Below are 27,570 nucleotides of genomic sequence, written 5' to 3'. Positions count from 1 at the left end.
GTATGGAGAAGCACATGGAAATGGTAGGCAGGCAGCCGGATTATACAACGATCGATATCCCAATAGACGCCAACCGCATCATACAACATTTGCAACGCTGTTTCGTCGGTTGTGTGAGACCGGAACGTTTCACCCTGCCATGTATGACACGGGAAGACCACGTGAGGAACGCACTGTGCATGCCGAGGAACATATTTTACGACATGTGCTCGATGATCCGAGTGTAAGTTCCAGGGAGCTTGCCCGTCAGCATAATGTCAGTCATGAGAGGGTGTTGTCGATCCTTCATGCCAACAATTTTTACCCCTATCATTTGCAACGGGTATAGGGTCTATCGCCAGGGGAGTTTCCTCCCAGGCTGGACTTTTGTAATCAAGTTCTCCATTTGGTAGCAACAACTGTCGGTTTTCTCTCGTCCATTTTGTTCACAGATGAAGCCCAATTTGGAAGGAATGGTATCCAGAATTTTCATAATAATCATCTGTGGTCTGTGGATAATCCACATGGAATGGTACAGGCCCGCCACCAGCACAAATTTCGTATCAACGTTTGGTCAGGGATTCTGGGTGACCATCTCATTGGACCAGTTGTTCTTCCATAACGACTCACTGGGCCTATCTATTTGAACTTCTTGCGCGAGATACTTCCTACACTTCTGGAGGATGTGCCGTTGGTCTTACGACAACGTATGTGGTATATGCACGATGGTGCCCGACGCATTTCTTTCGCCCCGTGCGTGACTATTTGAACACTGTTTTCCCGGGCAAGTGGATCGGCCGTGGCGGTCCTATGTAGTGGCCTGCCCGGTCGCCGGATTTAAACCCTCTGGATTTCTATTTATGGGGGCATCTCAAAACTGTTGTTTATGCTACTCCGGTACCGATATCCAAACGTTGGAACAACACGTCCGAGCCGCTTGTGACGCTTTGCGGAAAGAACCAGACACGTTTCGACGTGTGCGCCGGTCTGTGCGACGACGTCTGAATGATTGTGTTCAGAGTGGTGGACGCCATTTTGAGCATCTTCTTTAGTTTTGCCACAGGTAAGACTGTTGTAAGACTTGTGAAACCTTTAGTGTCATTCTTTGTGATACTTATTCATCACGGACACCAGTACGAGCTGTAGTGTATCATCCTTGAAAATACAGTCCATGTTTGCCTGTACGCATGCTTACTTTTGTCCATGTCTTCCATGCCTCAGTTGCCTACTCTGTAGGGCCTACAGCGATTCTCGGCCCTGCAACGTCTGCGTACTCTGCTTGTTGCGGAATCGCTGCACCAACACCCATATCCGGCGGTGTTCCCTTGAATTGGTCCCCGATGCTGCAATGGGGAATCCCCACTTTTCCAGCTCTCACCTCACAGTTCGTACGTAAGCCATACTTTACACCAGTGGCGGCTCGTGGAATTTAAAAGTGGTGGGGCACATCCAAAATACCTACGTACTAGGGCGTCATATATATATATATATATATATATATATATATATATATATATATATATATATATATATATATATATATATATATATATATATATATATACAGGGACGGATCCAGAATATGATCAAGGGAGGGGCTAAACCATATTTTGCCGTTTTATCCAGTGTAAAGCAGGATTGAAGCCCATTTTATTCAGTGTATACCTGAGCGTCAAGGGGGGGCTATAGCCCTCCCCTTGGATCCGCCACTGTATATATATATATATATATATATATATATATATATATATATATATATATATATATATATATATATATATATATATATATATATAGCTTTAATAATCTAATAATTTTCGTACACGCTTTTACTGAAACGTTTATTGTACGTTCAATTTTTATCTTTGAACACTTGGTTTATGGATAGCTCTAGTCTTGGTGGGCCTAATTCTTTTGCTAAAAGATTACTTGATTCATCTCACATGAATTATGACACTACACAAAATAAACATACTACACTGACACTGACTAGGTCGGAATAAGCGCTAATAAGACCATAGTTTTAAAAATAAGCCCGCTCACCAGTGTCCACGCTGTCTATTTCGTTGTTAAGGGGGTAGCAGTTTCATTCTTTCGGCTGCAAGCCATCGCGAACACATTTCAAGGCAGGTTAAAGGGTTGCTATGTTATGAACAATTGTTAAGATGGGGGGGGGAAGAAAAAATACTGCAACGGAAAAAAGACTACTAAATCTAACAGAAAACAGAGTGACTAGTCTCTTGAATCCTGCCATCGTTGAAGATCAGTAGCGTGATATTCAGGGACGTATTTAACATTTTTGCCGCCTTCGAGCCATAATAAAAATGCCGCCTCGTCAATAACAATAAATTAAATACCAGTATAGAAATTCTGAGACAGTTGCTGATTATGAAACCAAGTTGATGAGATAAGCCAAGTTCAAGAATAATAATACAACATTGAAACATTCAAATTTCTTGCTATGGCGGCTCGGTTGATATGTTTGAAAACTGTAGGTAATTCTGGAAGTTTATCAACAAACTGTAGGTAATTCTGGACGCCCATCAGGGAGGCAAGGTGGGGCGCTTGCCCCCCTAGAGGAAATTGTACGTCGGAATATCGTAAACGCAATAGAATTTTTACATTAGTTACAGCAAAATTTAAACCCATATTTGAAATGTCGAGTATACTTGCTCCCCCTTGGAAACCACAGTATGGGCGCCCTTGTCAACAATGGAAATGTTTTAAAATTACGATAAAAGAATAAGGTGTCAGCAATACGAGAGGGGAAATAATTGATGTAAATTAATAACTGGATTGTTAATTACTTACTTCTTGCCAAGCAGATTCTTCTTCTTCTTCTTTTTTGATATTTACAAATGCAATAATCCCGTGTCATATTGCCATAACTATGCATAATAAATAAATACCTGAAATTTCCAAAGCTGGTATTAAAAAAATGGTCTCAGAAAACTCGCCGTCCCAGACCATGACCCAATGGCTCATGTGTAAAAACGCCCCTGATTGATATTTTGTGTAACGAATTATTTGTTTGTTTCAACAACAATTTGTTTCAACTACTATATGTCCATTTCCTTCAATTATGTGTGGTTTCTTTATTACTTTTCTGGGAAACATTTTATACGTAAAGTGTAGCTCCTATTTGAAAATACGATTGCACATGCCGGTTGGTAACTTCTGCGTGTAAATTTTAGAAGGTCAATGTATTGTAAATTAACTGCACCATGGTGGCAACCCTTAATATGTCATTCGCTATACCCTGAAAGGCCAAGCATAAGCCTTTTCCATCCCCAAATTCTGAAAATGGCTTGACACTCCTTCCCCCTTCCCCCTCCTTCCGTTCCCCTCTGTACAGAGTTGAGTTTCCTTGTGGCGACCTTCTTACCGCTGTATGTTCCATAAGACAGAGCACAGCGCCTCATGCGACAGGTCTCAACATTACTGTGCCCATTTTCAATGGACATAGCCATAACATCCCCTGCCACCTCTGATGATAGGGCTACTGTCAAAGCATAGAGATTGTAAGTCCGCAGCCAAAAAACAACCGTCGCTGTGTTGCCAAGTTTCGTCTATCCTACGAGAGCGCATAACCACAGCCTCCTTCACTCGCAAACACGGCTGTGGCGGAACAAATACAAACATTACAAAAGAAAAAAGCTTCTGTTAATGTATTAGTACTGATTTAATAATTGCAGTTCTATTTAGATCATGAATGGGAGGGCACGTGACCGGGTGCCCCTTAAACAGATCCGCCGCTGCTTTACACGTCATAGTACATACGTCTGTTTCGCTTTTCACTGCCCCTACCATGTCTGCTTTGCTGAATCCCCTTCCTGTATGGACTCCCATTGCGCAGTTCCATCTGCTCCATTCAGTTTGCACCATCAGTTCCCTTGAGTATGATTTTCTTTCTCATTTTGTGGATCGACGTCACTATCTCAATTCGTTCGGGATATATTCTACTTTACCCACGGTGTGTGGGCGATCTTTTGCTCTCTTGCTGGAACACGCCGCCTCTTTCGACTTCTGTTCATGAGTTGTTTCCAGTTGTGGAGTCACCTCCCGAAGTGTATTCATCCACACTTCATATCCACAACTTCATTGTTGGTCACCATCAGTACCTGGTGGTTATGCAACCACACATACCTAATATGACGCGTCCGTCAATTCGTCTCTGTTTGAGATCTCGACATGGTTACAACTAATTATGGGTACCAGGTGGGAAACCTATCCATTCACGCCTATTTTGACGTATCTTTACCTGACAATTTATCCGGGAGAACCTACGCTGCTTTGGGGAATCCCTTGTGCACTGATTTCACGATTGCGACATATCCATCTTTGAATAGAGCAGGTTTCGTTCCTTTGAGGTGACCATGCCGCCTTGCCTCTATCATTCGAAATAGAGAAGATATAGTGCTCTAAAGTGTATTTTGCCACGTTTTTGGCATCATGTAGCTCCGAAACTGTGGCCTAGAGAAAAGTGCAAAATGACTTTTTTTTCTTGTTTCGGTGTCGGGAATCGCCTCCCGAATTTTGTCGGTGGAGTCTCCTACCACCCTGTATATACAGGGTCAGTCCTTAAAGTAGTAAAACTGATTTTTTTCTTTTCTTTTTACAGACTGACGGCGGTCACTCCACCTGTTGTTGGTTGAGGTGGGTCTAAAGAAAGACAGGAAGCAGCGCCAGTCGGCTGCCAGCCATAGCAGGGTAAAGATCGCTCGTCATCGTAACCTCTGCGAGTGACCCTCGTCACGCTGCGTCATGGCCAATCTTTTGGAACAGTGTTACGCCATCAAATATTGCGTGAAGCTCGGTAAAACTGGGAAAGAGACTTATGAAATGATCAAGAAGGCGTACGGTGATAACGCCATTGGAAGATCGAGTGTGTTTGAGTGGTACAAGCTGTTTAGGGAGGGGAGAGAAGTTGAAGACGCTGCACGGTCAGGACGACCTTCGAGCTCCGAAACGGAGGAAAATGTTGCAAGAGTGAAGAATTTGCTGGACAGTGACCGAAGATTAACTGTTCGCATGATTGGCGATGAAGTTGGCATTGCTAAAACCCAAGTTCACGAAATTGTGCACGAACAATTGCAAATGAGGAAAATTTGTGCAAAGTTGGTGCCGCGAGTGCTGACAGGCGAGCAAAAGGACGTTTGCAAACGGATCTGCCAGGACCTTCTCGAAGAAGTGAGTGAAAATCCAAACTTGTTAGACAATGTGGTGACTAGAGACGAGACGTGGACGTTTGAGTGTGACCCTGCGACCAAACGTCAAAGCGCGGAATGGCACACCCGAAATTCCCCACGCCCCAAAAAGGCGCGCATGACGAAATCAAAAGTGAAAAGCATGCTCATTTGCTTTTTCGATTCACAAGGAGTGATCCACAGGGAATTTGTTCCACACGGACAGACTGTCAATGCAGTTTTTTATGTCCAGGTCCTGGAACGGCTGAGGAAACGCATCATCCGCGTCCGCCCAGCCATCGCCAACTCTTGGCGACTGCATCATCACAATGCGCCGAGCCCCACAGCCTTCCGAGTGGTGGCGTATCTGGCCCAATATAACATTGCAACCTTGCCTCAGCCACCATATAGTCCCGACCTTGCCCCACCAGACTTTTTCCTCTTCCCCCGCCTCAAAACCACCCTGAAAGGGCATCATCACGGCTCGGTGGAAGCATTACAAGAGGCCGTGACGAGGCAGCTGAACAGCATTCCAGTTTCCCCCTTCCAGGAAGCGTATGAAAACTGGAAATCCCGCTGGCAGCCGTGTGTGGATGTAGGAGGATTATATTTCGAAGAATATTAAGCGTAAGTGTTATTTCTGTCAATATCTTATTTTTAATTGACTCAGTCCTACTACTTTAAGGACTGACCCTGTAATATATATAATGTGTGTGTGTGTGTGTATTATTCCAATAACAATAACTTCACACACCACCATCGCAACGAAATTACGGACCATTAATTGCAAATGAAATAGGTTTTCAGTGTCAGTATAAGCAAGCGGTCAAAATGACCGCTTCGTCATTCTGGGTGCATTGCGAGATAGTGCCGCCCCTTCATCGAGTATGGTAACCTTGTGATATCATCGAGTATGGCAATGTCCCTTGCATTGAGCAAAACTTGAACGTCTTTTGTACATTAGTTTAAAAGTTACACAAGCGTATCCTAATAAATGTTTCGTCCTGTGTATATACGCCCTCGTATATCGGGTATTCTAAAAATGTCGCCTACAGACTACAAAGCAATATTCTACAAGTGAAAAATATACTTGTAAATTATTAATTGCAGCTTTGGAAAATTCAAGATTGCTAATAAAACTCCAACTGACCAAAGCAGTATATATATTTTAAGATTATATATTTGTGTTACATAGCCGAAACTCTAACACAAATATATAATCTATACTGCTTTGGTCAATTGCAGTTTCATGAGCAATCTTGAAAACTATACATAATTATATACCTTTCAGAGACGAATTACACAATTCACGGCAAATAAATAATCATGAAATAGGTCTACCAATCATCAAATAGTTACACTGATTCTTTCCAGTGGCAGTTAAAGTAGATAGAGGTTGACACTGGCACTATCTATTAACGTAAAAACCGACGTAAATGTTCGGTGAATTCGTAGAGCAATGTTAATGGACGATGTTGACACATAATGAAATTTTTGTTTTCCCATAGCGGCTGAAGTAGGCCGATAAGAATATACCATTATATAGTATGTTCGCTTCATTTTGACCTGAAGAACTTATAACCGCCACCAGGTTATAAAAGTATTTTTTTGTGGACGCTCTGTATATTTCGTAAAGTCAGTGATTATTTTTTCGATTTATACTTTATTCTGCGACGCAAGTAAATTCTTTCTTCGGTGGGAATTGCTTCCTTCCTACGCAACTGGACAAAGGAGTCTCTCATTGTTTTTTCATATGTATATTTAAAACATTGCTTTTTGGTGAGAACATTTCAGTGAGTGACGGACCTTTTCAGTGTTTCTCATTGACTTATTAATATGCACAGTATATATTCTGCAGTTATTTGGAACTGAATTAAGTGCTTTCTTTAATCATTTATGGAAATACTAGCTGACCAGATGTTCAAGTGACCAGAGTGACGCCTGTCGCACTGCTTTTCCAGTTCCTTATCTGTACTTTCACACGCCCGAGTTACAGCAATGTCTCGTGCGTCGTGGCCAGTGGACTAAAATTAACATAATTCTTTTCCATATTCTGTTTACATGTACATACAGGTGATTTAACCTGAGTGCTTTTAAGAATGAACTGCCAACATTGATTAAAGGACCAATGCAGCTCGTATCTTGAATCTCTTGGTTCGGGGAGTGTTACTCCACGTTTCGAGGTAGCAACCACGCACGTCGCGTCGAGCTTCAAGTATAATATTGTGTTAATGGGAATAAGCTATTAGCCGGTGAAGGACGTTTTCTTACGGCTAGCCCCAATCAATAAGCCCCAGGTTCATATACCTAGTGCGATAGTTATAAACGCGCCCTCCAACATTAGCATTCCACTTTGGAGACATTTCGCTGAAGACTCGTGTCGACTCTTCAGGACTGTTTGGAGCAGCAACCATATTACTACGTGGGATTATCCAGGCGACACTTTCCCCAGTGCTAATCCCTCAAGTGCGTCAATGGTGTGGGAAAAATATTTATAGTGAAATTTCCATTATAATCTTCTATATATATATCAAAGTGATAAGGGCTACAGTATAGTGAAAAGTAAAGTGTGATATTAATAAAGCAAATAATTATACATAATCAGTGTTGTGTTGTGATCATTTCTCTTCATTTTTTTTCCTTTTAATAGTATTCTAATAAATAAGTATAGTGTCATTTAACCCAGTGTGTTTTCGTTGTGTGAGTGATGTTTGTGCGCGTTATGGTCTGGATGGCCGTCTGATCGTACGTGAGGTTTTCGAGTTGAGTTGATTTTGAGTTTAACGTCCCGTTCAGCAGCGAGGCTATATGAGACGTGGACCTACTGATTAACGTGGAATCCGAACCACATGAGCTCCCGCCGGGAATTGAACCCGGGTCTCCCGCGCCAAAGGGTGAGGTTTTCGAGACGAGACATCCGAACCTCTCGGCGCCTAATGCTCATCTCATCATTGACCGACGAGGAATTTGGGAACAATTTTGTAATCCCTTCTTGGAGAGGTCCTTCAACGTCCTACCCAGATAAGTCCAGGTCTCAGGAGAATACTCATTGACAGGACTACGAAGGACGGACCACGACCAGGCGATTACAAATAAATGGTACCTGAACAGCGACCCGACACTCTGGGCGATTACAAACTTTTGTCCGTGGGTGTTATTTTCAGAACAGCCAATGTATATATACAAATCACGGGTGTCCCAAAAGGAAATTAAATTGAATGGTTGAACATCCTTCCCCCTTGACGAAATTTTCCGTTCACGACTGTTCCCCATATATTGTAAAACGAACGTGTTCACACTGACATTTTAAAATTGTTTTTTTCTCCTTTTTCAATACATATCAGGAACTTGTACTTGTTTGTAGTAGTGACAGAAGCAAGTGATATTCGCCCTCAAACATCTCAGCTGTAAAATTTTGTGGTAGCTATCCGACACGGAGATAGATAACTGTATTGGGAAAAACTGATCCATAATTTAAATCATTCCAAAATCAATAACACATGGAAACTGAACTATAGGAAAAATAAGTTAGGAGTATCTCGTATAAGTAAAACTCGGGAAAGGTGAGTTGCTCTTTATTTTTAACAAGACTAACACAATACATATGTTACAGGAAGTTTCAAAATTATTAAATTGTACAACTGAAATTCGTTACATTGGAATTGACTTAACAAGACTGATTAAGGATGCCTATACACAATTTAGTGTTATTTTATTTATTTATTCTTTAAAAAAAAATAAAAGCTACCCACCCTTCTTTCATAAAGATACTTTCATTTATAGGTAGAATGGATTAGGCAAAATTTATTTTATGTTTTCCCAGTCTTTATTAAAAGCCTTAACTATTAGAGCATTCCACCTATAAATGGGCGAGATTTTTAACTTTAGTAACGAAATTCTTTGAACATTAGACACTACTTCAACTTCAGGAAAATTAAATCCAACTTTCAAACAATGAAAATCATGCACAAGAAACTGTTTACATAGTGGATGCCTGTTTACTATCAGACAGTGTTACATTGCAAGGCTTCACGAGATCTGAAAATTAATCACTATGTAAGCACACATACACAAAATATGAACTTAGAACATGAAGAAAAAAGAAAACGGATCCATGTTCAACACAAAGTGATATAACAAACACGAATTTTGTTCCCATTTTTGAAGTCCTTCACAAGTCATCCTATATTACCAACCATGGCCCACCTATTTGTTTCTTAAGTGAGTACCTCATCGTGATATAACTTCACAAATTTTGTGAATACCAAGTGGATTATACGTGAAGTGTTAATATGTGATTTCAGTTTTTCTATTGGTGTCAAACCAACTTAACGTAGCTGAGCCACTACCCTTGATACTACAAATATATTCTTCTCTACAAATCAAGTTCTTACCAACGAGAATATCTGAGATTATATTCGATAAGTATTTCCTTTGCATTGAACCGTAAATAAGTGATTGAAACGCCTCAATGTTCTGAGGATTTAAATACTTATCTTACTAAATGTTTGTATCACAGGATCAAATCATACATTAATCGTCTTGCCCATACGCGTCAACAAATAATGTATCACCTTATTTTAACTTTCATGAACTCAACAAATATAAAATAAAACCTACATAAAAAGCTGAAAAAAATTAATACAGGTAGAACAAACACGATCAAATTACTGGCATATCTTATTTATAGTTTTGGATTGTGATCGGTACGTTATCCTGTATAATGGCCATTAATATCTTAAAATATTTAATGAAACAAAAATAACCACACACTCAACGAACAAATAATAATAATTCCTGGTTTTAATCTAACTTCCCTATACTTTCACCTTACAACTACTCCTCAAATTATATAAACAAGTTTTTTTTGTCAAAGCAAATTTTTGAATATAGAATGTTCCACGCTACTTTAAAGCAATGTAGTTGTATTATTATTCAAGAAAAAATAGAATATAAAAATAAAACTGAAAGGATAATATCACTGACGTTTTTAAATCTGGTTAGGAAATATTAATACGAAAGCTGCGTCGCAATCCCTGGAATTCGTTACTCCATGTTAGCAATCGACATTCCGTATTTGCAGCAAATATAAAAAGACAATGACACAGTGATGTAACCCGACTTGGGTGTTACATGTTTTTCACAAATAGAGTAATCATGAAAATGTCACATATTGAGTAATGTTTTCACTCATTCTTCTTGTCCTCCGCGTCGCCACTCTGCACTTTAAGTTTCCGCTCAAGCTTATTATGTTCCTCCAAAAGACGATCGTATTCCGTTGTCAGTGATTTGGCTTGTTGTATCATGGACTCCTTATCTTTCTTCTCCCGTTCCAATGCTGTAAAAGAATAAATCCTTCTTAACACATTTGGTACCTACGGAATTAAAATATGACTTTTCAATGCCTAATAGTGCATTCTGTTAGTCTCTTGATAGTTCATATTTGGATATCTGTATGAAATTTTACACAAGATATGTATAACTTGATCTTAGTCAAAAACTGCCGAGACACAACTCGTAACCCCCTCCGAGAAGAGAAGGGGGAAATGGCCTTAGGCGCGCAGAGATTCCACACTAAAGCATACCTTTCGGACGACATTTTTTTTTTTAAATTAAATATATTTTTGGGCATTATTAGTATCTACGGCCTTAAGCACGTCACATATGAGAAATGACGACCCTCGGGGAGCACACTATCCAGGGCAGGAAGGAAGGGGCCTAACACCTGCATGTTAGGTACCATCCCGGCATTTGCCTGGTGTGAATGAGAAAAGCTCATGAAAAAACTCACTCAGGATGGCTGACCCGAAAAAGCTGTTACAATTTTCGACCAAATGTCCCCACCCGTAGTCAAATTCGCGACCGCTCGCATCAACGGCGAGAGCGTTGGTGACTACGTTAAGCGGGGCACAAAAGACGACGATAAACGTCTTATTTACAGCCTATAGTATAAGGAGAACATTTATTTAAAAAAAAAAAAATACATCTAATAGTTTAGGATATTTACCGAAGACAAGAAAAATCATTTAAGTCCTCTTATCCCTAGTTAGGGGCCGTATTTCGCAAAATATTGTCTTATCTACAACTATATATATATATATATATATATATATATATATATATATAGGTACAGGATGGACCGTTTATGTTGATACGATTTTGTAACTTCTGAACTAATAAACAAAAATGGCTGAAATTTTGTACTATGCAAATATAGTAAAACTGGTTAACAGTGTTGCCAATTCAACATAGTTACATTTTTTTCAAATGGTACTACGACAGGTTACTGAATATTTCAAATCTACATGTTAAACGACAACTTTCAATGTAACATTTGTTGTTCAGTGATGCAAAGTTACTGTATCACAAACACCCAAATTTTGGTGTCCTATACAACAGTAATAACGGAAGTGAGACGGACGGGGCAACGCAAATCAAACATACTGTAGTGTTTTAATACTATGATCATGATACGGCGGATTTCAAATGAATAGGAACAAAGATACAAAGAATTGAAAACTGGCTTTTTCCAAGAGCCTTTATATATATGGCTTCAAATAAATGTGAAGATCGTATATCTCAAACCATTCTAAAGATATGATAAATACTGTTTGCAACACTGCCTAAAATGTAATTCTGAGAGCTTGTAATTACACCTATCAAAAAGCGTTTTCAAATGTTACCAAAAATACGTCATTTTAAGCAATATATCAAATATTTTTTTTCTTATCTCCGTAATGGTCTGAGATATCGAATTGTTGTAAACGCCATTATGATCTTTATGTCTATTTAAAAACCATCTATGTAATTTGATATGATACTTATCTAAACACTCATTCGAAATAAAGTCTACAATATTTTCTTTGAATATATAATATTTTTATTGAGTAGGCTTATGTAAGATTTAGAAACCTTTTACTGAGTAACTCATATTTAAGATTTTTAATACAAATATCATTTGTAATATGTTTATAAATGTTATGTTTGATTCGAACATTTTATTCTGTATTAAGAACAAATGAAACTTTTTTGTTGAATTGAAAAATGTATAATCATTTTTATTAGTTGTGGCATAACTGAAATTTACATTGAAGGAACTCATAAGTGATTTAATAATATTATATACACATTATGAAGCAATTAAAATAAAAAAGGAAAATGTGAATAATTTACAATGGACTTAAACACATTGATGAAACGGCCCACGCTTTTGTTGTTGTATGAAAATTCAAGATTTCGTGTTTTCGAGTGAATTCACGGATTGCAATACTCCAGCGTAAATAACTTAAAACAACTTTAACGTTTTGTGGACCACTTGAATATGCAACCCAATAGTACTGTGAGTGTATTATCATGAAAAAGTGTGAATCGTCAAGAAATTAACTGCCAGGATTCTTGTCCACTCTTTGGGCACCACCAGTAGACATTCCCGCCCAGCGCCAGATATAACGCTATCGTTATGTATCTTTTAATCAACCCTCGTATACAGAACAGGAGTTCTTAGAATCAGTGCGCACCGAGACAGAATTCTTGGAATTGGAGCCGCGAACTTTTTTCGTTCACAAGTTTCTGTGTGTGTGTGTGTGTGGTTGCTCACCCATTTCTCTCTTCATATGGCCGAATATGGTAAAAGAATTCGACTCAGCTTAATTTCCTTCTCCCCACCTTCGGAAGCTGAATTACAAGGCTAAAAGGTAGAAGTGGACTATACGTCATAATGTGCATATTTTGTATTAATTACGGATTATTAATATTATCACGTGTTTAAATGTGGTTAATGTGCTTTCAGTAATCTAATAAGTACTCAATCATCTCTTATTAGTGAAGCAGTTACCTAAAAACTAAATGTGTGGGAACTATCTTTCATCCCAATAATGTATTCATGCGCGTCCATTGTGCGAGAGGAAAATAGCAATGACTAGGCTCGAAAAATGGCACATCAACCACGAGAGAGAATAGAGTACATTACTCTCCACTCCAGTTGTTTTCATTTAATAAATTTTCTACAATGAAAATTCTCAATGCAACACTTCGTTACTAATCCTGTAACTAAGATAATAGTTTAAGAAGAAGCTTTTAATGATAAAGTGCTTCAAAGTTATAATTATCTATGAAATCTAAAAAATGACGTAATGAAGTAGCCTGTGTCAGCTAGGATGAAACCAGCATGGGGAAGAAGGGAACATCCCAGCTAATAGTGCATAAAATCTTCATCTCCAGTGAACAGAATAAACCGTGGAACCAGCATGCGGGAGGAGTGAAAATACTTTAACAAACAGTGCATAAATTCCTCATCTCCAGTGAACAGTGTTTATGCCAACGTCTTCGATGATTCGACTTTCGTTACCGTAAATACGGTGCGCGGAGATATCGGTATTCGGTTGTCAACGCTATACGGGGCCACATTACTACAATCTGAAAAGTATTTTAGTGTTTGTAAAATGTGAAGTGCCACAATAATTAAAAAGCCTGAAATATACGTATTTAATATATATTTTGTGGGTGTCAATTGATGCACAAGTGAATGCAGTAAATATGTAAAAGTGTGCATGTTATATAATAATATTTTGTGTTATAGGATAAGTGTTATGCATGTATTTGTTTCATTATGTTTACAGTTTCAGCAGTGCAACAGGTTGGTATTATTTTTCGCAGAATATGTAGATTAAGGATATCTATATGGCACCCAACGTTCCCCGAACTTCTGGCCGTTAACTGGGTAACCACAAATGAAACGATCAACTGATTCAGCTGAGATGGAAACAGGGAATAATCACGAGCACGGTATATACCAAAAGTCCATGGTTCGAATCCCGAGTTTCACCAGTTTTGTTCTCAGTTGGTTAAGGTTTACTTGTGCGTTGGTATCATTTAGTCTAAGAGTCTCTTTTCTTTCATGAATCAGTACAAGGACGTGCAGGGATCAAACCCGATACCATTAAATATATTTATACAAACGGTAACCCACAGGGAACGAACCCAAATCCTCTCATATATGGAATCGAACCCTGATACTCTCATATTAAGCATATTACAAATATACTCTTACACACACACACACATACATACATATATATATATATATCGGGTTGTAAACTTAATTTCTGACCCACTCTGTTTTTCAAGTTACTTGATTTTTCGCGTTACACAGTTCTCACAGATCATCAAACTGACCTCTATAAAAATCCATATCTTAATTACCACTCTTTCATATGTTAATTTTGACCGAATAATTTTTCATATCTATGTCACTTCCGCTTTTGTGTATCTGTGTATGTTGTTATCACGAACCTGTGTTGTTTACATATACTGCGCATGACGAGGTCTATTTTGTAAGCAATACTGTTCATTATCAGACAAATGATTGCACTGTTGCCTTTGGCATTATTTAATGAGTAAACTGTAAAACTTCCAGCGATACTGCTTCAACCACTGTAAAATTGTGAGCATTTGTTTGGCGCCACCTGTGCCGGAAAATTACTCAAACGGGTCAGAAATTAAGTTTACACAAGAAAGAAATCAGTTTGATCACCTTTTAATGTAAATTTTTGGGTAAATTTGCACGGATTTTGAAACCACATACGTGTATATTTAAAATGTACTCTCTTTAAAATAAGTGGTGCGCTTTTTAAAGTGCAAACTCACGTGCAATAAAGTACAATGTCAATAGATAGAGAAATGCTTCGCCATAAAATTCAAGTGCTTAGTGCTGGTGGTAAAAGTATCCGAAACATAACTAAGAAACTGAGAATTAGACGAAACACTGTAAGGAAGTGGGTGCGAAAGAATGAAAGGGATGTTAAGAATGCACAGAGAACAGGGCAGCCAACTAAAGTTACACCAAGAAAAAAGAGGCAAATACGGGATTGGGTTAAAGACAAACCAGGCCTTGGAACAAGAACTGTAGCTAAAAGACTGAACTTTTCAGAAAGATATCAACCTCAGCGAAAGAGGATTAGTCACATGGCAGTCTCTAAATATCTTCAGACTACTGACTGGGGAAGAAAATGTTATATGCAGCCTAGAAAATTACTGCTTTCGCAGAAAAACATATCGGACCGGTACAACTTTTGTAAGAGACTGCAAGATGAAGGCTTTGCTGATGACTCTCGTGAGGGACAGATGAAACGTGCTCACGTGCTATTTACCGATGAGAGAGTGGTGGAGCTCTTTCCTGTACCGAACCGGCAAAATCATCGGGTTCGAACATCGTCTTCTGAAACGAACCCTCCTATACGGAGGCCCAAGTTCGGCCTAAAGGTTATGGTGGCAGGAGGAATTTCAAACTATAGAAAAACGGAACTCACTGTTGTTGAGAAAGAAAAGACGACTCACTCCCAATACTACCGAGATAAAATACTTCCAGTTTACCGAGCGGGTCTTACTAATCCCATCATATTTCCTGTTCAGCAGTACGCGATTTTGATGCAGGATAAAGCCAAATGTCATACTGTAAAGGCAATGATGAATATGAATCGCCAAAGAGCTCCCCGGAGTGTGGAAAGATTGGTCAGGTAATAGTCCAGACCTTAATGTTATTGAGCACTTATAGTCTCGACTGCAGGACAGCGTGTTTCAGAAACTAAGGCCTCGCAAGAGAGAAACTTTGATTCAACGCCTCAAGGAAGAGTGGTGCGTCATCACACAAGAGGACTGTCACAACCTTGTGGAGAGTGTCCGAACTAGGATCTTACAATGCTTGGAACGTCAGGGAAACAGTACTGATTACTGATAAAGTGAACATTTTTCTTTTCAAAAAAATCTATGTGCAACGTTTCTTCATTGTATTCTTACTTATTCATGCATTTCATAAAATTTCTAGGTGGGTCAAAAATTAAGTTTGCACCCTATATATATATATATACATACAGTGAAACCTCTCTAAAGTGGACAGCCGTGGGGAATCAAAAATTGTCCGCTATAGAGAGGTGTCCGTTTTAGAGAGGTTTCGATATTTTCTTACGTAATATAGTAAATAAGGTGATATGTAATTACAAACTATTGAAGGTAATTTATCAAACCGTTCTATGACTGTGGGCATGTCGACATCTGCGGATTCTCCACAAATCACTTTGAAAGAAATTTTGTGTCTAATCCGAAACTTCTCTAACCACTCGTTCGAGACCTTGAAATATGAAACATTCATTTCTGTTGCTACCTTCAAATTCTTAGCTTTTAGAATCGAACCTAACACACGACTTTTTTTCATTCCGTACTCTATAAAAACATTCACTTGCACACCAACTTTGTTCATAGCAATGAGACAATATTTTTATTGTCATTTTTACACCACAACTTTATTAACTTGTCTTGGTTTTATATTATCTCAGGTGCTTGTGTTTTACTGATACAAAAATTTTCAGCTATCCTTCGCATACCTGAGTATTCTTCGAAAATTCAATCAATTCGATTTTAACATTACTTTGTGGTGGACAAACACCGTGTGCGTGGGTTTTCTCGGGGTTCTCCCGTTTCCTCCCACTTTCTTCATTCCACCATTTCCTTCATTACTCGTCATCACCGTCTCCTTTAGCCTAACCGGCATAACCGCGGGTACAACTCAAAGATTTCATTTCATTTTTCGATTTTAACATTAGCGCTTCTCGTGGCATTTTGAAAGCTCACAACAACTTACACCTTATTGCTTATTCGATGCACAATGACTTTAAAAGATTTCCCTCTACAAATAGAGGCACTAAGACAATATGCGAATACGCGGACAAAAAATACCAAACATGTCTTCTGCTTGATTCCAGCGGAACAGTAGAATGACGTGTCATCCCAAATGGCAGGCAAATGTCAATCACTTTTGATTCTAAAACAGGTTGGGTGGGAGTGGAATGCAAGCAAAGGATATGAGGTTGTTGTTAAACAAAGATACTTCATCTGAGTTTCTGAACAGCCAGTTGACGAGGAAAAATGTTATTACAATGCTTCCTTGGTGATACATGTATGCATTTCTGAAAATGTATTTTTTCTGTACTTTTCAACTTGTTTCTAGAGAAAGTGTCCGTAATATGGAGGTAAATAATACCTATAAGAGACAGAAAAGACTGTCCGTGTCCGTACTAGAGAGTGTCCGCTTTAGAGAGGTTTGTCAACATGGTTTTTCCCTATTACAGTGTTTGGGGATTACAAAATATGTCCGTTACGAGAGGTGTCCGCTTTACAGAGGTGTCCGTTAGTAGAGGTTTCACTGTATATATGTATATATATATATATATATATATATATATATATATATATATATATATATACACGTAGAAATACTTCGCCCGGAATAGGTATGTACTACTGCGTATGTGTGTGGTGGGACGCAGTGGTGAAAATGTTGCGAATACATTTAAGTATTGTGGAGGAATCTATTACTTTCGGTCATCATACGTCTGAGAGAAGATATATCAGAATTTGCTTTATGTAAAGGAAGGTGATCAAGAAATCCAGTGAGAATGATGTTTTGTACACCCTCCCGTCAATATGCTCCTACCAGCTATCGAACCCATGGCCGTTTGCACCTAAGATCTAAGAGAAGCGTTTGCTACTAAGATGTAATGCAACCAATGGATGGATCGATATCCAATATCTTATATGTTCAGAAAACAACTGAGGTGCCTATTAACACAGGAAAGAATGTGTTCTTGAACAAGGCTGCGTGAAGGTGTATCTCCTAGTACATGCACTACTGTTGGCTTCATTATCGCCACAGATATAGCTCATCACAACTGCAGGTAAATACTATCCAAACACTGATCCCAACGTTTAAGAATATGGTTTTATTTGGAGTTTAACGTGGAATCTCAATAACACGTTCACTTAAGATAATCCCAGTGCCCAGAGATAAAAATCAAGGGAAATGAGGTCAGGTGGCCATTCCACCGGAGCATGGCGCCTAAATATGGAATGTCTAAGGAACAGAGCTGCCATAGCTACTGTAAAAATAATAATAGTCATTCCGGTAGGTTACCAATTTCACATAGCACGATTACATCCTTAATAGCAAAATTCCATGAAATGGTAAGTGTTCTGAATAAACCTCTCAGTGGTACGCCTAAATTTGCTATTGACAAGGGAAGATCAACAGAATTTACAGAGTCCGACGTGTACTACATGCCGTATGTAACCACAATCAGGAGTTAACCAGACATCAATTGTGCTGACTGCATATAAATCAGAGGCACACATTTAAAATCCAATTGCAACAAAGGCTTTCAGAAAACTACCCTGATGTTTGTAATTCTACATCTGGGCTTTGGACCACTATGAAAGAGACTTTTTTATTTCTAAAAGCAGTCTCTTCAGTGATGAGGCTTTATTTTTAGTAGGAGGTTAACTATCAGAAAGGTACTGATGGTTATAGGCACTGAATTGACGGAGGCATCCAAAGAGTTTGTTTCATACAAATTTATGGTATGCTGTGTTGTGGAATATGGAATCCCATAATTTCGTTATCACCCTCAGTGCTAAGCAGTACAATAAAAGAGGTGCCCATGTTCTTTTGCGCGAGGAAATGTGATTTTCTGCTCTCGATTTTCTTCAAGATTTCGCTTCAAGTATCCTGAGATAAAGAATTACTTATTGAAAGCTCCCTGGTGAAACTAAGGGGAAAATCATAGAAATTTATTAAGATATATTACGGGTTAACAGCCGGAGAAGGCTACCTCCATCATAACCGAAATTCAACTACTACCGTTTTCCTATTGTGTGTATTCAAGAATATTTCCTGGAACTATAAGACATTAACATTTCAATATTTGAAGTTGACCTAGACTTCGGCCAACTATTTGTTCCAATCTAATGGAAGTAAGGATGATTCCTCTGGCTTCCAAATCCTCAACTGAGAGCGAAATTCTACTTTAGTACAAAAATGGAAAGCTCTATCCCATCATACAAAACACTAAGTTACCTTCAGCTGCTGCCGCAAGTTTCTCCTTCAGCTCATTAATTTCCTTGTCATGGGCTTCATTCTTGTCATTCTGTGCCGCTTCTCCTGACCGTCCTTGATTTTGCAGCAAGCTACGAGCTGCAGTGGATGCTGACTCAGCTTGCCTCATTGCTGCTGCAGACTCGGCAAGCAGTGTGGCTTGTGTTGAAATCAGGAGAACGAGCCGTCGAATCACTCTACAAGAAAAAACAACAGAACATTAATTGACAACTATGTTAAAAATTATTTTGGTACCAACCATTACATTTTGTTATTACAAATTTCACAATTTACATCAATTTAGTGTTTGCAGCAAATGTACGCACATGCATCAAGTTGCAAACTATCTTGCCTTTGCTGAAGCCCAGGTGCGGTCGTATACTTTGTACACGATAACCCAATATGTATAGCAAAATTTACATTCAAGGCAATGAACTGAGTTTTGTGGTCACCGTCTACAAGTATCAAAGTACAGATGTAATTTGGAGATATCTACACATGGAAATTATAATACTGTTTCATTTTACCTGGTTGTGAATAAATACTATATTCTCGTTATGACAGACGTGTGACAACTTGCGATGAATGCCTAAGTATATGGACTTCTGTATCCATTCAGTTGTGATTGTGTAGGTGTCAACAAAAGTATCAGAATTTACCTAATCCGCTCGAGTCAGAATTCATTTTGTTTCCCTGCTTTCGATGATGACAATTTCAAAAAGCTTCATTCTCAATGGATAAAGATGTTCTCTTCTAATATCTGCCTATTTACAACCGACACTCTGTTTCCTTCAAATGTTTAGCTATGTCCCCAAATGATTGAAGTTGGAAGATCACTATATTTTGAAGTGTCTAATATGTTCTTCAATTCTGATAAAGATATTCCTTTTCGGTCCTTGATATGAACACATATTGGTAGGCTCAAGATGAACTAAAAGAGTCCATGACACTTATATATATATTTTTTTCGATATTCTTTGGTACACAAAGATCCTGTAAGGTCTACAAGCAAACGAAGACTTGGCTAAGAGCAACACTCTCTTCCATTTTTTTTTTTTTTTTTTTTAAATCAATTGTGGTTCTTAATTTTAAAACACAACGAAAGCTACAAAAATGTTCAGGAAGCACCCTTAAAAATTGTACTGCGAAGAAAGAAACAACAATAAACGGAAGAAACTTGGGAAATATTCACTTATACTTGGCTAATACAGCCTTTCCCAACCTGGGGTCCGCAAGACGATCTAAGGAAGTCCGCAAGCCAATCTGAGAAAGACACATAGTGGTGAGAAATACATTTCTTTAAGTTAAATAATGGCAAGTCAATTTGCGTGAGAAATGATATTCTACTTACAAGAAGTTGACTATACTCCATCGGCGATACAATAGATGACTCTCGAAAAGGAAAGAGGGAACGAGAAATTCTTACGGGAATGAAGGAATGTGTCATTCTTTCATTTGTCAAAAATCCTTGACTAAGTTATTTTCTGTGGCACATACATTCTTCCCCTTCACCCTGCACCCTTCCATTCCAAAGAAAAACACACACACACACCCATATGCTAACATGGGGAAGAAATATATATACTAACCGTATATATTGCAAGGGGTCCTTCACATGTATTGCCAGGGTTTGAAAAAAAACGGCCTTTTTTGAAAAAGCTCAACCCACCTAGGCGCATGTGGGTTTTTTCGTTTATCTGCGGGTTTAGTTGTTTTTTTTTTTTTTTTCGGGGTAAAAGTGTTAAGATGTAATTTATATTTTAGGATTGTCATTGTCACAACTTGCAACAATTTTCTACTTACTGCTGTTTTGAAAAAAATGGCCGCCATTTTGAAATTTTACATTCGATCGCCGAGAAAATCTATACAGCAAATTTAGCCTATCTCGTGCTTCCACCGTCAAAATTTCAACTTTAAAGACTGAAAATTGCGCTTCGCAGCGAGGATACTCGCTGTTTTGAAAAAAAAAAAAAAAAAAAAAAAAAAAAAATGGCCGTCATTTTGATATTTTACGTTGGTATGCCGCCAAAACCTATACAGGAAATTTAGTGTGTCTCGTGCTTGTATTCTGAAAATTTTAACTTAAAAGGCCAAAAGTTGTACCCAGTAGTGTGTGTTAGAGGCAGACAAACGAGTTGAGTTGATTTTGTGTTTAACTTCCCTTTCAGCAGCGAGGCTATATGAGACGAGACCTACTGGTTAACGTGGAATCCGAACCACATGAGCTCCCTCCGGGAAGCAAACCCGGGTCCCACGCCGAAGACGCGTACACTAACCGCATAGCCATGGAGCTCGGCAGACAAACGAACAAATGTAGATCAAGTCATCCAGAAGCCTGACTGACGTTCGCCAAATATAAATACCAAAAAGGGGTCTATAAATTTAAAACAAAGACACAATTCATGTTGTATGAAATAAATAAATGTTTTAAAATGTCTTATATGAAATTAACATCTTCCAACGTAAATAAACCTGCTATATTTTCTCCATGAGAATACGGGACACGTCAGATCCCCCCCTTCCTCAGCTTTCCAACACAATGCAATGAACTGTAGTTTGGTTATGAACAAAAGTATAATAGGGCGCGGTGGCCCAGTGGTAGAGCGTTCACCTCTAGTGCATGGGGTTCATAGTTCGATCCTAGCTCGCGCCAAGTGAGCTTTGTGGTGGACAAACACCTTGTGCGTGCGTTTTCTCGAGATTCTCACGTTTCCTCCCACTTTCTTCATTCTGTCATTTCATTAATTTCTCATCATCACCGTCACCTTGAGCATAGCAGGCATAACCGTGAGACTAAAAGATTTCATTTTTTTTCAATAATATAATAGGCGAAAGTTCACTAAGCAGCAGCTGCTTTTCTCTGTTCGTACCCTGCAATTAATTGTATAGACTGAAGATGCCTAAAAACTTAAGATGTGCTATAAAAATGCTTTACTGGAAAACAATATGCAAATTATTCAAATCAGTGGTACAATCTACTTTCAGTATTTTTCGCGCTTTTAGCAATATTTATTTACATGGCTGTATCTGCCAAAATTACGTTCGTCAGTTTAATCTGATGAAAAGCTGATTTTTCTCCTTGTGTCGTGTGTAATTGTCAGGACCATATTTACATTTTTCTAAGACCTGGACCAAAGCACAATTCTGTGTCCTTAGCCCCTGAAAAAGATTATAATTCTTGTTAACTTATCTAATGTGTTGCTGAAGGAAAGGTTAGTCATCTTCATTGTGTTTGTAAATGTAGAAACACTCAAAGCTTTATATATATATAATATAATGTTCCGAACAGTATCCGAGTTTCCATCAAGTGCAATGGAAAGAGTATCATTGCAAATTTCGCTCGCTATCAAGTCGAACAGGGTGGTGTTATAACTTCCTCGAAACTGTTACATGCAACAGCGTCCTGTTCATTCACTAATTACAGGATTCCCAGCCAATGTCAGAATTTTTTGTTTTTCATTTTTCGAATAAGCTGATATTGATAACAGAAATGGAACGGAGTTAAAATACGGGACATTTCCCTTCCCGACTAAATTTACGGAGACGCGGGACACTCGGACCTAAAAACAAGACACTCCCGTTTTTTACGCGACGTATGGCAGGCTTAAGCGTAAAATAAATAGTTTTATTGTTGAAGTATTCATTTCCGATCCTTCTGCGTTTAATTCGGGAATTTCCCGAGCACTTCTTTCACGGCGTGTAGATCAAAACTTCCACTAGTACGTAAATTTGAACTCAGCACTTGAAACAGTAAGCGTTACATAGTCTTCGGAACCCCGAGCATTAAGCTTCTTAAATTTCACAAGAATTTTTACGCTATTGCTGGTGTTGATTCTACAGAATGCTTATTGGAAGAGTAGCAACAAATGACTGAACTAAACAGTTGTTGTTGGAGAACCAAATTTTAGTTGAAGAAACTTCTGTTTTACATCAAAGGTAAGAAATAATACTAATTGTTTTACTAATGTATTTACATATATACTATTAGTACTGGCACCTATGACCTTAAACCAGTCAAACGTATGAGTGATAATGTCCCTCGGTGTCGCCAAGTCGACGAGCATACTATTCACGGAAACTATTTTCTAAAGTACAAAATTGCTTATTTTACTTCAAATAGGCTATAAGCATAATACACACATTAATTTGTTCTATAACTATCTCAAGCTAAGGTAAGTTTTTTTCTTTTTAAAAAATTCATTTAGTGCATACAGAACTTTATAAAGGTCTTATGTTGAATGTTGTTGTATACCTTAACGTGAAAGCCTCTAATTCGCCCAAGTCAAGTCTAAAATCTGATAAAAATCACTTACAATGTGATCACCTTAGTTGTACCAATAATATACGAACAAATAGGTCAAGAACCCAGGTGGGTTTTAAAGTGTTTTTCTTTTTTCAGGTTGGTTCAACCCGAAAAAACCCACCGGGTTTTTTCGAGCTGGGCCCATTTGGGCAAACCCTGTGTATTGCAGACTCTAAAGAAGGCTTCAGTGTGAAAAACGTTGAGAAAGGCTGGGCTAATATACAAGGTGTTCCAAAACAACATCGATAACGTTTAGGTGATTCCTGACACCAAGGTAAGACAAAAAGTATAGACCAATCTAGATGCACAAATGATTCCTTTCAGAGTTATAAGCTACCGAAAACATGAAAAATTAACTTTAAAGGTCCATAGCTCCAAAACTATGGGACCTACCGCAGTCGGGTCAAAACTTCGCTTATGAACTAATATGTCCCCAATCCAAATATCCACGTTTCAGAATCCTAAGGTACTCACGCAAAAATTTTATAGAGGGAGTTTGGCTACAGGCATATAATTTGAAGTACTCCCAACTACCTCTATAAAAACTGTTGCAGAAGTACCGAGGATTCTGAAACACGGATATTAAGGATAGGGCACATACTAATTCTTGAGTGAAGTCTTGACCCGACTACAGTAGGTCCCATAGTTTTGGAGTTATGGACCTTTAAAGTACATTTTTTCATGTTTTCGGCAGCCTGTAACTCCGAAAGGAAGCATTTGTGCACCCAGTTAGTCTATACTTTTTGTCTTAATCTTGGTGTCAGAAATCAACTCCCAAAAGTTATCGGTGGTTTTGAAACACCCTATATATGCAATATAGGGTGGACCATTTATCTTGATACGCCCTTGTAACTTTTAAACTAATAAATAAGAAACGCCGACATTTTGTACCGTTCAAATATCAGCAGGGCGACATTGTTTGATATACTCTGCGATACCACCAAATTAACAGTGTTGCCAGAAAATAAAGTTATATTTCTTTGAAACGGCACTACGTCAGGTTATTACATATCAAATCTACATCTTAAACGAAAACTTGCTATACCACATTTCTTACTCAGTGCTGCAAACTACAAATGTTACAATATCACTAACATGCAAATTCTGGTAGCCTCTATAGTAGTAACAACGCAAATGAGAAGGGCAGGATAATGCACATCTGAAATATCGTAGTATCTAATACTATGGTCATGATGTAAGGGATTTAGAATGAATAGGAACAAAGATAAAAAGGATTTAAAACTTTACTTTTTCTCAAAAGCTTTTACTTCGAAAAACTGGTTACTAAATGACTCATCGAACTGCATACATGGTTTTTAATACATGTGAAGGTCATAACACCGTTTACAGCAATTTGATATCTCAAACCGTTCTGCAGATATGCCAAATAATGGTCAAGTTTGAAACACTGCTTAAAATTGTGTAATTCCGAGAACTTGTTGTAATTACGCCTAGCAAAGAGTACTGTTCTGATGTCATAGAAGCAAAGTAAATTACAAATTGTTTTAAAATGTTCTCACAAGTATGTTGTTTTAAACAATATATCAAATTTAACCATTTTTTTCGTTCTCCAAAATCGTATGAGATATCGAATTGCTGTAAACGGCATAATGATCTTTTATGTCTATTGAAAACCAATTACGTAATTCGATGGGATACTTATTTAATTTTTTTTTTCGTAAAAAAAAGTCAAATTTTCAATTTCTTGTAACTGTTTCTACTCGTTCAAAATACGTCATATGATGACCACAGCATTCAACTCTAAATACTTTGGACGTGCATTACCGAATCCGCGTCACCTGAGTTATTGCTGCTGGAGAAGTCCCAAAACTGATTGTTTTTCGATGTTTGTGATACTCTAGCGTTCTTAGTTTGCAATACTGCATAACAAGTGGGGGTACTGTTAGGTTTTCGTTTTACATGTAGATTTGAAATATGTAATAACCTGACGTAGTGCCATTCGCAAAAATACAACTTTATATTGGGTTAGCAACATGGATATTTTGGTTGTATTGCAGATTGCGTCAAACATCTGCTGTCGATATTTCCGTGGTATGAAATTTCAGTGTAAGTTACAGGGGCAAATCAATATAAGTGGTCCACTCTGTAATTACTAGAACTAACCACTGCGTATTAGAATGGCACATTTTGCACACGAGATACCGTGGGTGTCCTTCTGAGATCCAACTTTATTCGTGCAGGTGCAGGAAAGTGTTTGGAAGAAAATACATTATAAATGCAGTTCTTTTATTGCTCCTTTTTCGTTCTGCCGACAGTTCATAGCGTTTTTATGGTAAAGAAATAAATAATATACGTACGAAACATAACACATGACAAAGTAGCTATTTATTGGACCAGCTTCTTTGATTTCATTGGCTGGTTAGATTGGAGTTTTGTGTCCCTTCCAGCAGCGTAATTATATAACACGACGACCTACAGCTTAATGCGGAATCCGAACTACACTAGTTCCCATCGGTAATCGAACCCGATCTCTCCCGCCTCACCTTATAGCTACGAGGGAGCTATGTTTTATTTTATTGTAGTATGCTCACATTCTTGCTACAATAAGGCAGTTACCAAGAAACACACACCAATTTTGATTTTGCTATCTTTTCGCATTACGGAAATTACTAATGTTGCACATCAGATGGGAAAAAGAAGATCAATTATAATACCAATACCGTAGGTAGGACCCCAACCAAAGCAACAACTAAATCTACATATCAGCAATACACCAATATTATATATATTTGGTATATTGTACATACGCTTGGTAGGAAGTACAAGAAAACATCGCATGGTAATCTCTTCAATTTAAAAAAGCTGTCATGTTAAATACTTCTGAAGTACAAAATAGGCCCCTGATAAAGAGCAAAGTCCCACTTCATTTTTACTGGGGAATTTGAGAATTAGTTAATTACTTTTTACCACAGCGATGAACCGAGCATGGAACTATTGCTAGCTTCCTCGTTCTGCAGTCATCGCCTCTCTCTCTCTTTATGGGAGGGTAGGTAGTGAGAGGTAAGATTATTGTCTTACACGTTCTCAATAGTGTAATGAAAAATATAGGATATCCATTTTCTCACACAATATAATAATACACATCCTTAGTGCGTGGTGAGATTATTTTGTTATAAGAGTATACATGAAATTGTACAATGTTTGTGCACTTAAGACGACATTCCAAATATTCAATATGGAGTTTAGCATAGAACAGACAAGAAATTCAAACGTTCCAAAACACAGTAATATACTTACAGACTGAGGAACAAAGCAAATCCAGATATGTAGAAATTACGCTGCGCTCGGAACAACCTCATATTGACCTGCATCTCAGCATCAAGGTGTTGATGTGATTCAGTCTCAGCTGCGAATTTCTCAGAATATTTTCGCATTTCACGAATAGCATCTGCAAAAGAAAATCATGCGAAGTTTTACCACCACTTATAACAGTAAACAAATTAAGTATTTCTAACTAACTACACATATGGAATCCATCCTATGACAACAACAGTAATATAGTTACAGAGTCAGAAGTCGCAACATAGGAGAAAATTCGTATTGGTCTCCTTAACGGCAATTGTCGACCAATTTGATTTAGAAACAGTTGATCTTCCTCTTTCTTTCTTTTTCAACCCCTTTCTAGTCCAAAAACCTGTAGCTATCTGGATCGAATGAACATTTTCTATGTTGCCACTTCGGAATCAGGAAAACTGTCACTGTTGTTTCCGAGATATATATATATATATATATATATATATATATATATATATATATATATATGAAATGGCAACGTTTCATTTTCATTTAACATTAGGCGCATAAAGAGTACCAGCCCAAACGGCTCGTCCGATTTAAAAAAATTGTTGCAGCACTGATAATAACAGAATTACCCTATGTTAGGGGACTTTTGAGACATCCTGTATGTAAAATTCTTACACTTAAGAGTTTTCAATTTACTATGCAACCCGGAGTGTAACTTTTGAACGGGAAGTAGTACACATATAATGCTCATACCTAAATGAATCCTTCTCCATGTAGATGTTTTTAAATCGGAAAAATATGATTAAATTTCATTAGTGTCTACTTAGTGTTGTCTGATGTAACGGAAAGTGTACATGAACTTTTAACAAAGCATGTAAAATGGCACATAACAAATACTTACGGATATTCTGTTGTTA

General features: G+C 38.0%; 1 protein-coding gene across 2 annotated transcripts in view; it reads right to left on the bottom strand.

Annotated features, from left to right (window-relative positions):
- Positions 1 to 8,725: 8,725 nt before the first annotated feature.
- Positions 8,726 to 27,570, bottom strand: part of LOC145687973 (B-cell receptor-associated protein 31) — a 32,729-nt gene continuing 13,884 nt past the window's right edge. For both annotated transcript variants that reach the window (XM_081761593.1, XM_081761594.1), the window contains exons 4-6: positions 26,648 to 26,798; positions 19,069 to 19,283; positions 8,726 to 10,503 (exon numbers count right to left, since the gene is read on the bottom strand). In XM_081761593.1, coding sequence (XP_081617719.1) covers positions 10,352 to 10,503; positions 19,069 to 19,283; positions 26,648 to 26,798 — 518 coding nt within the window. In that variant the 3' untranslated portion in view covers positions 8,726 to 10,351. The remainder of the gene's footprint in view (positions 10,504 to 19,068; positions 19,284 to 26,647; positions 26,799 to 27,570) is intronic.

The sequence above is a fragment of the Thermobia domestica genome, chromosome 6 (genome assembly GCF_964235325.1).
Source record: "Thermobia domestica chromosome 6, izTheDome1.hap1.1, whole genome shotgun sequence".
NCBI classification, from domain to species: Eukaryota; Metazoa; Arthropoda; class Insecta; order Zygentoma; family Lepismatidae; genus Thermobia; species Thermobia domestica.
This window is presented reverse-complemented; position numbering and strand designations above follow the sequence as displayed.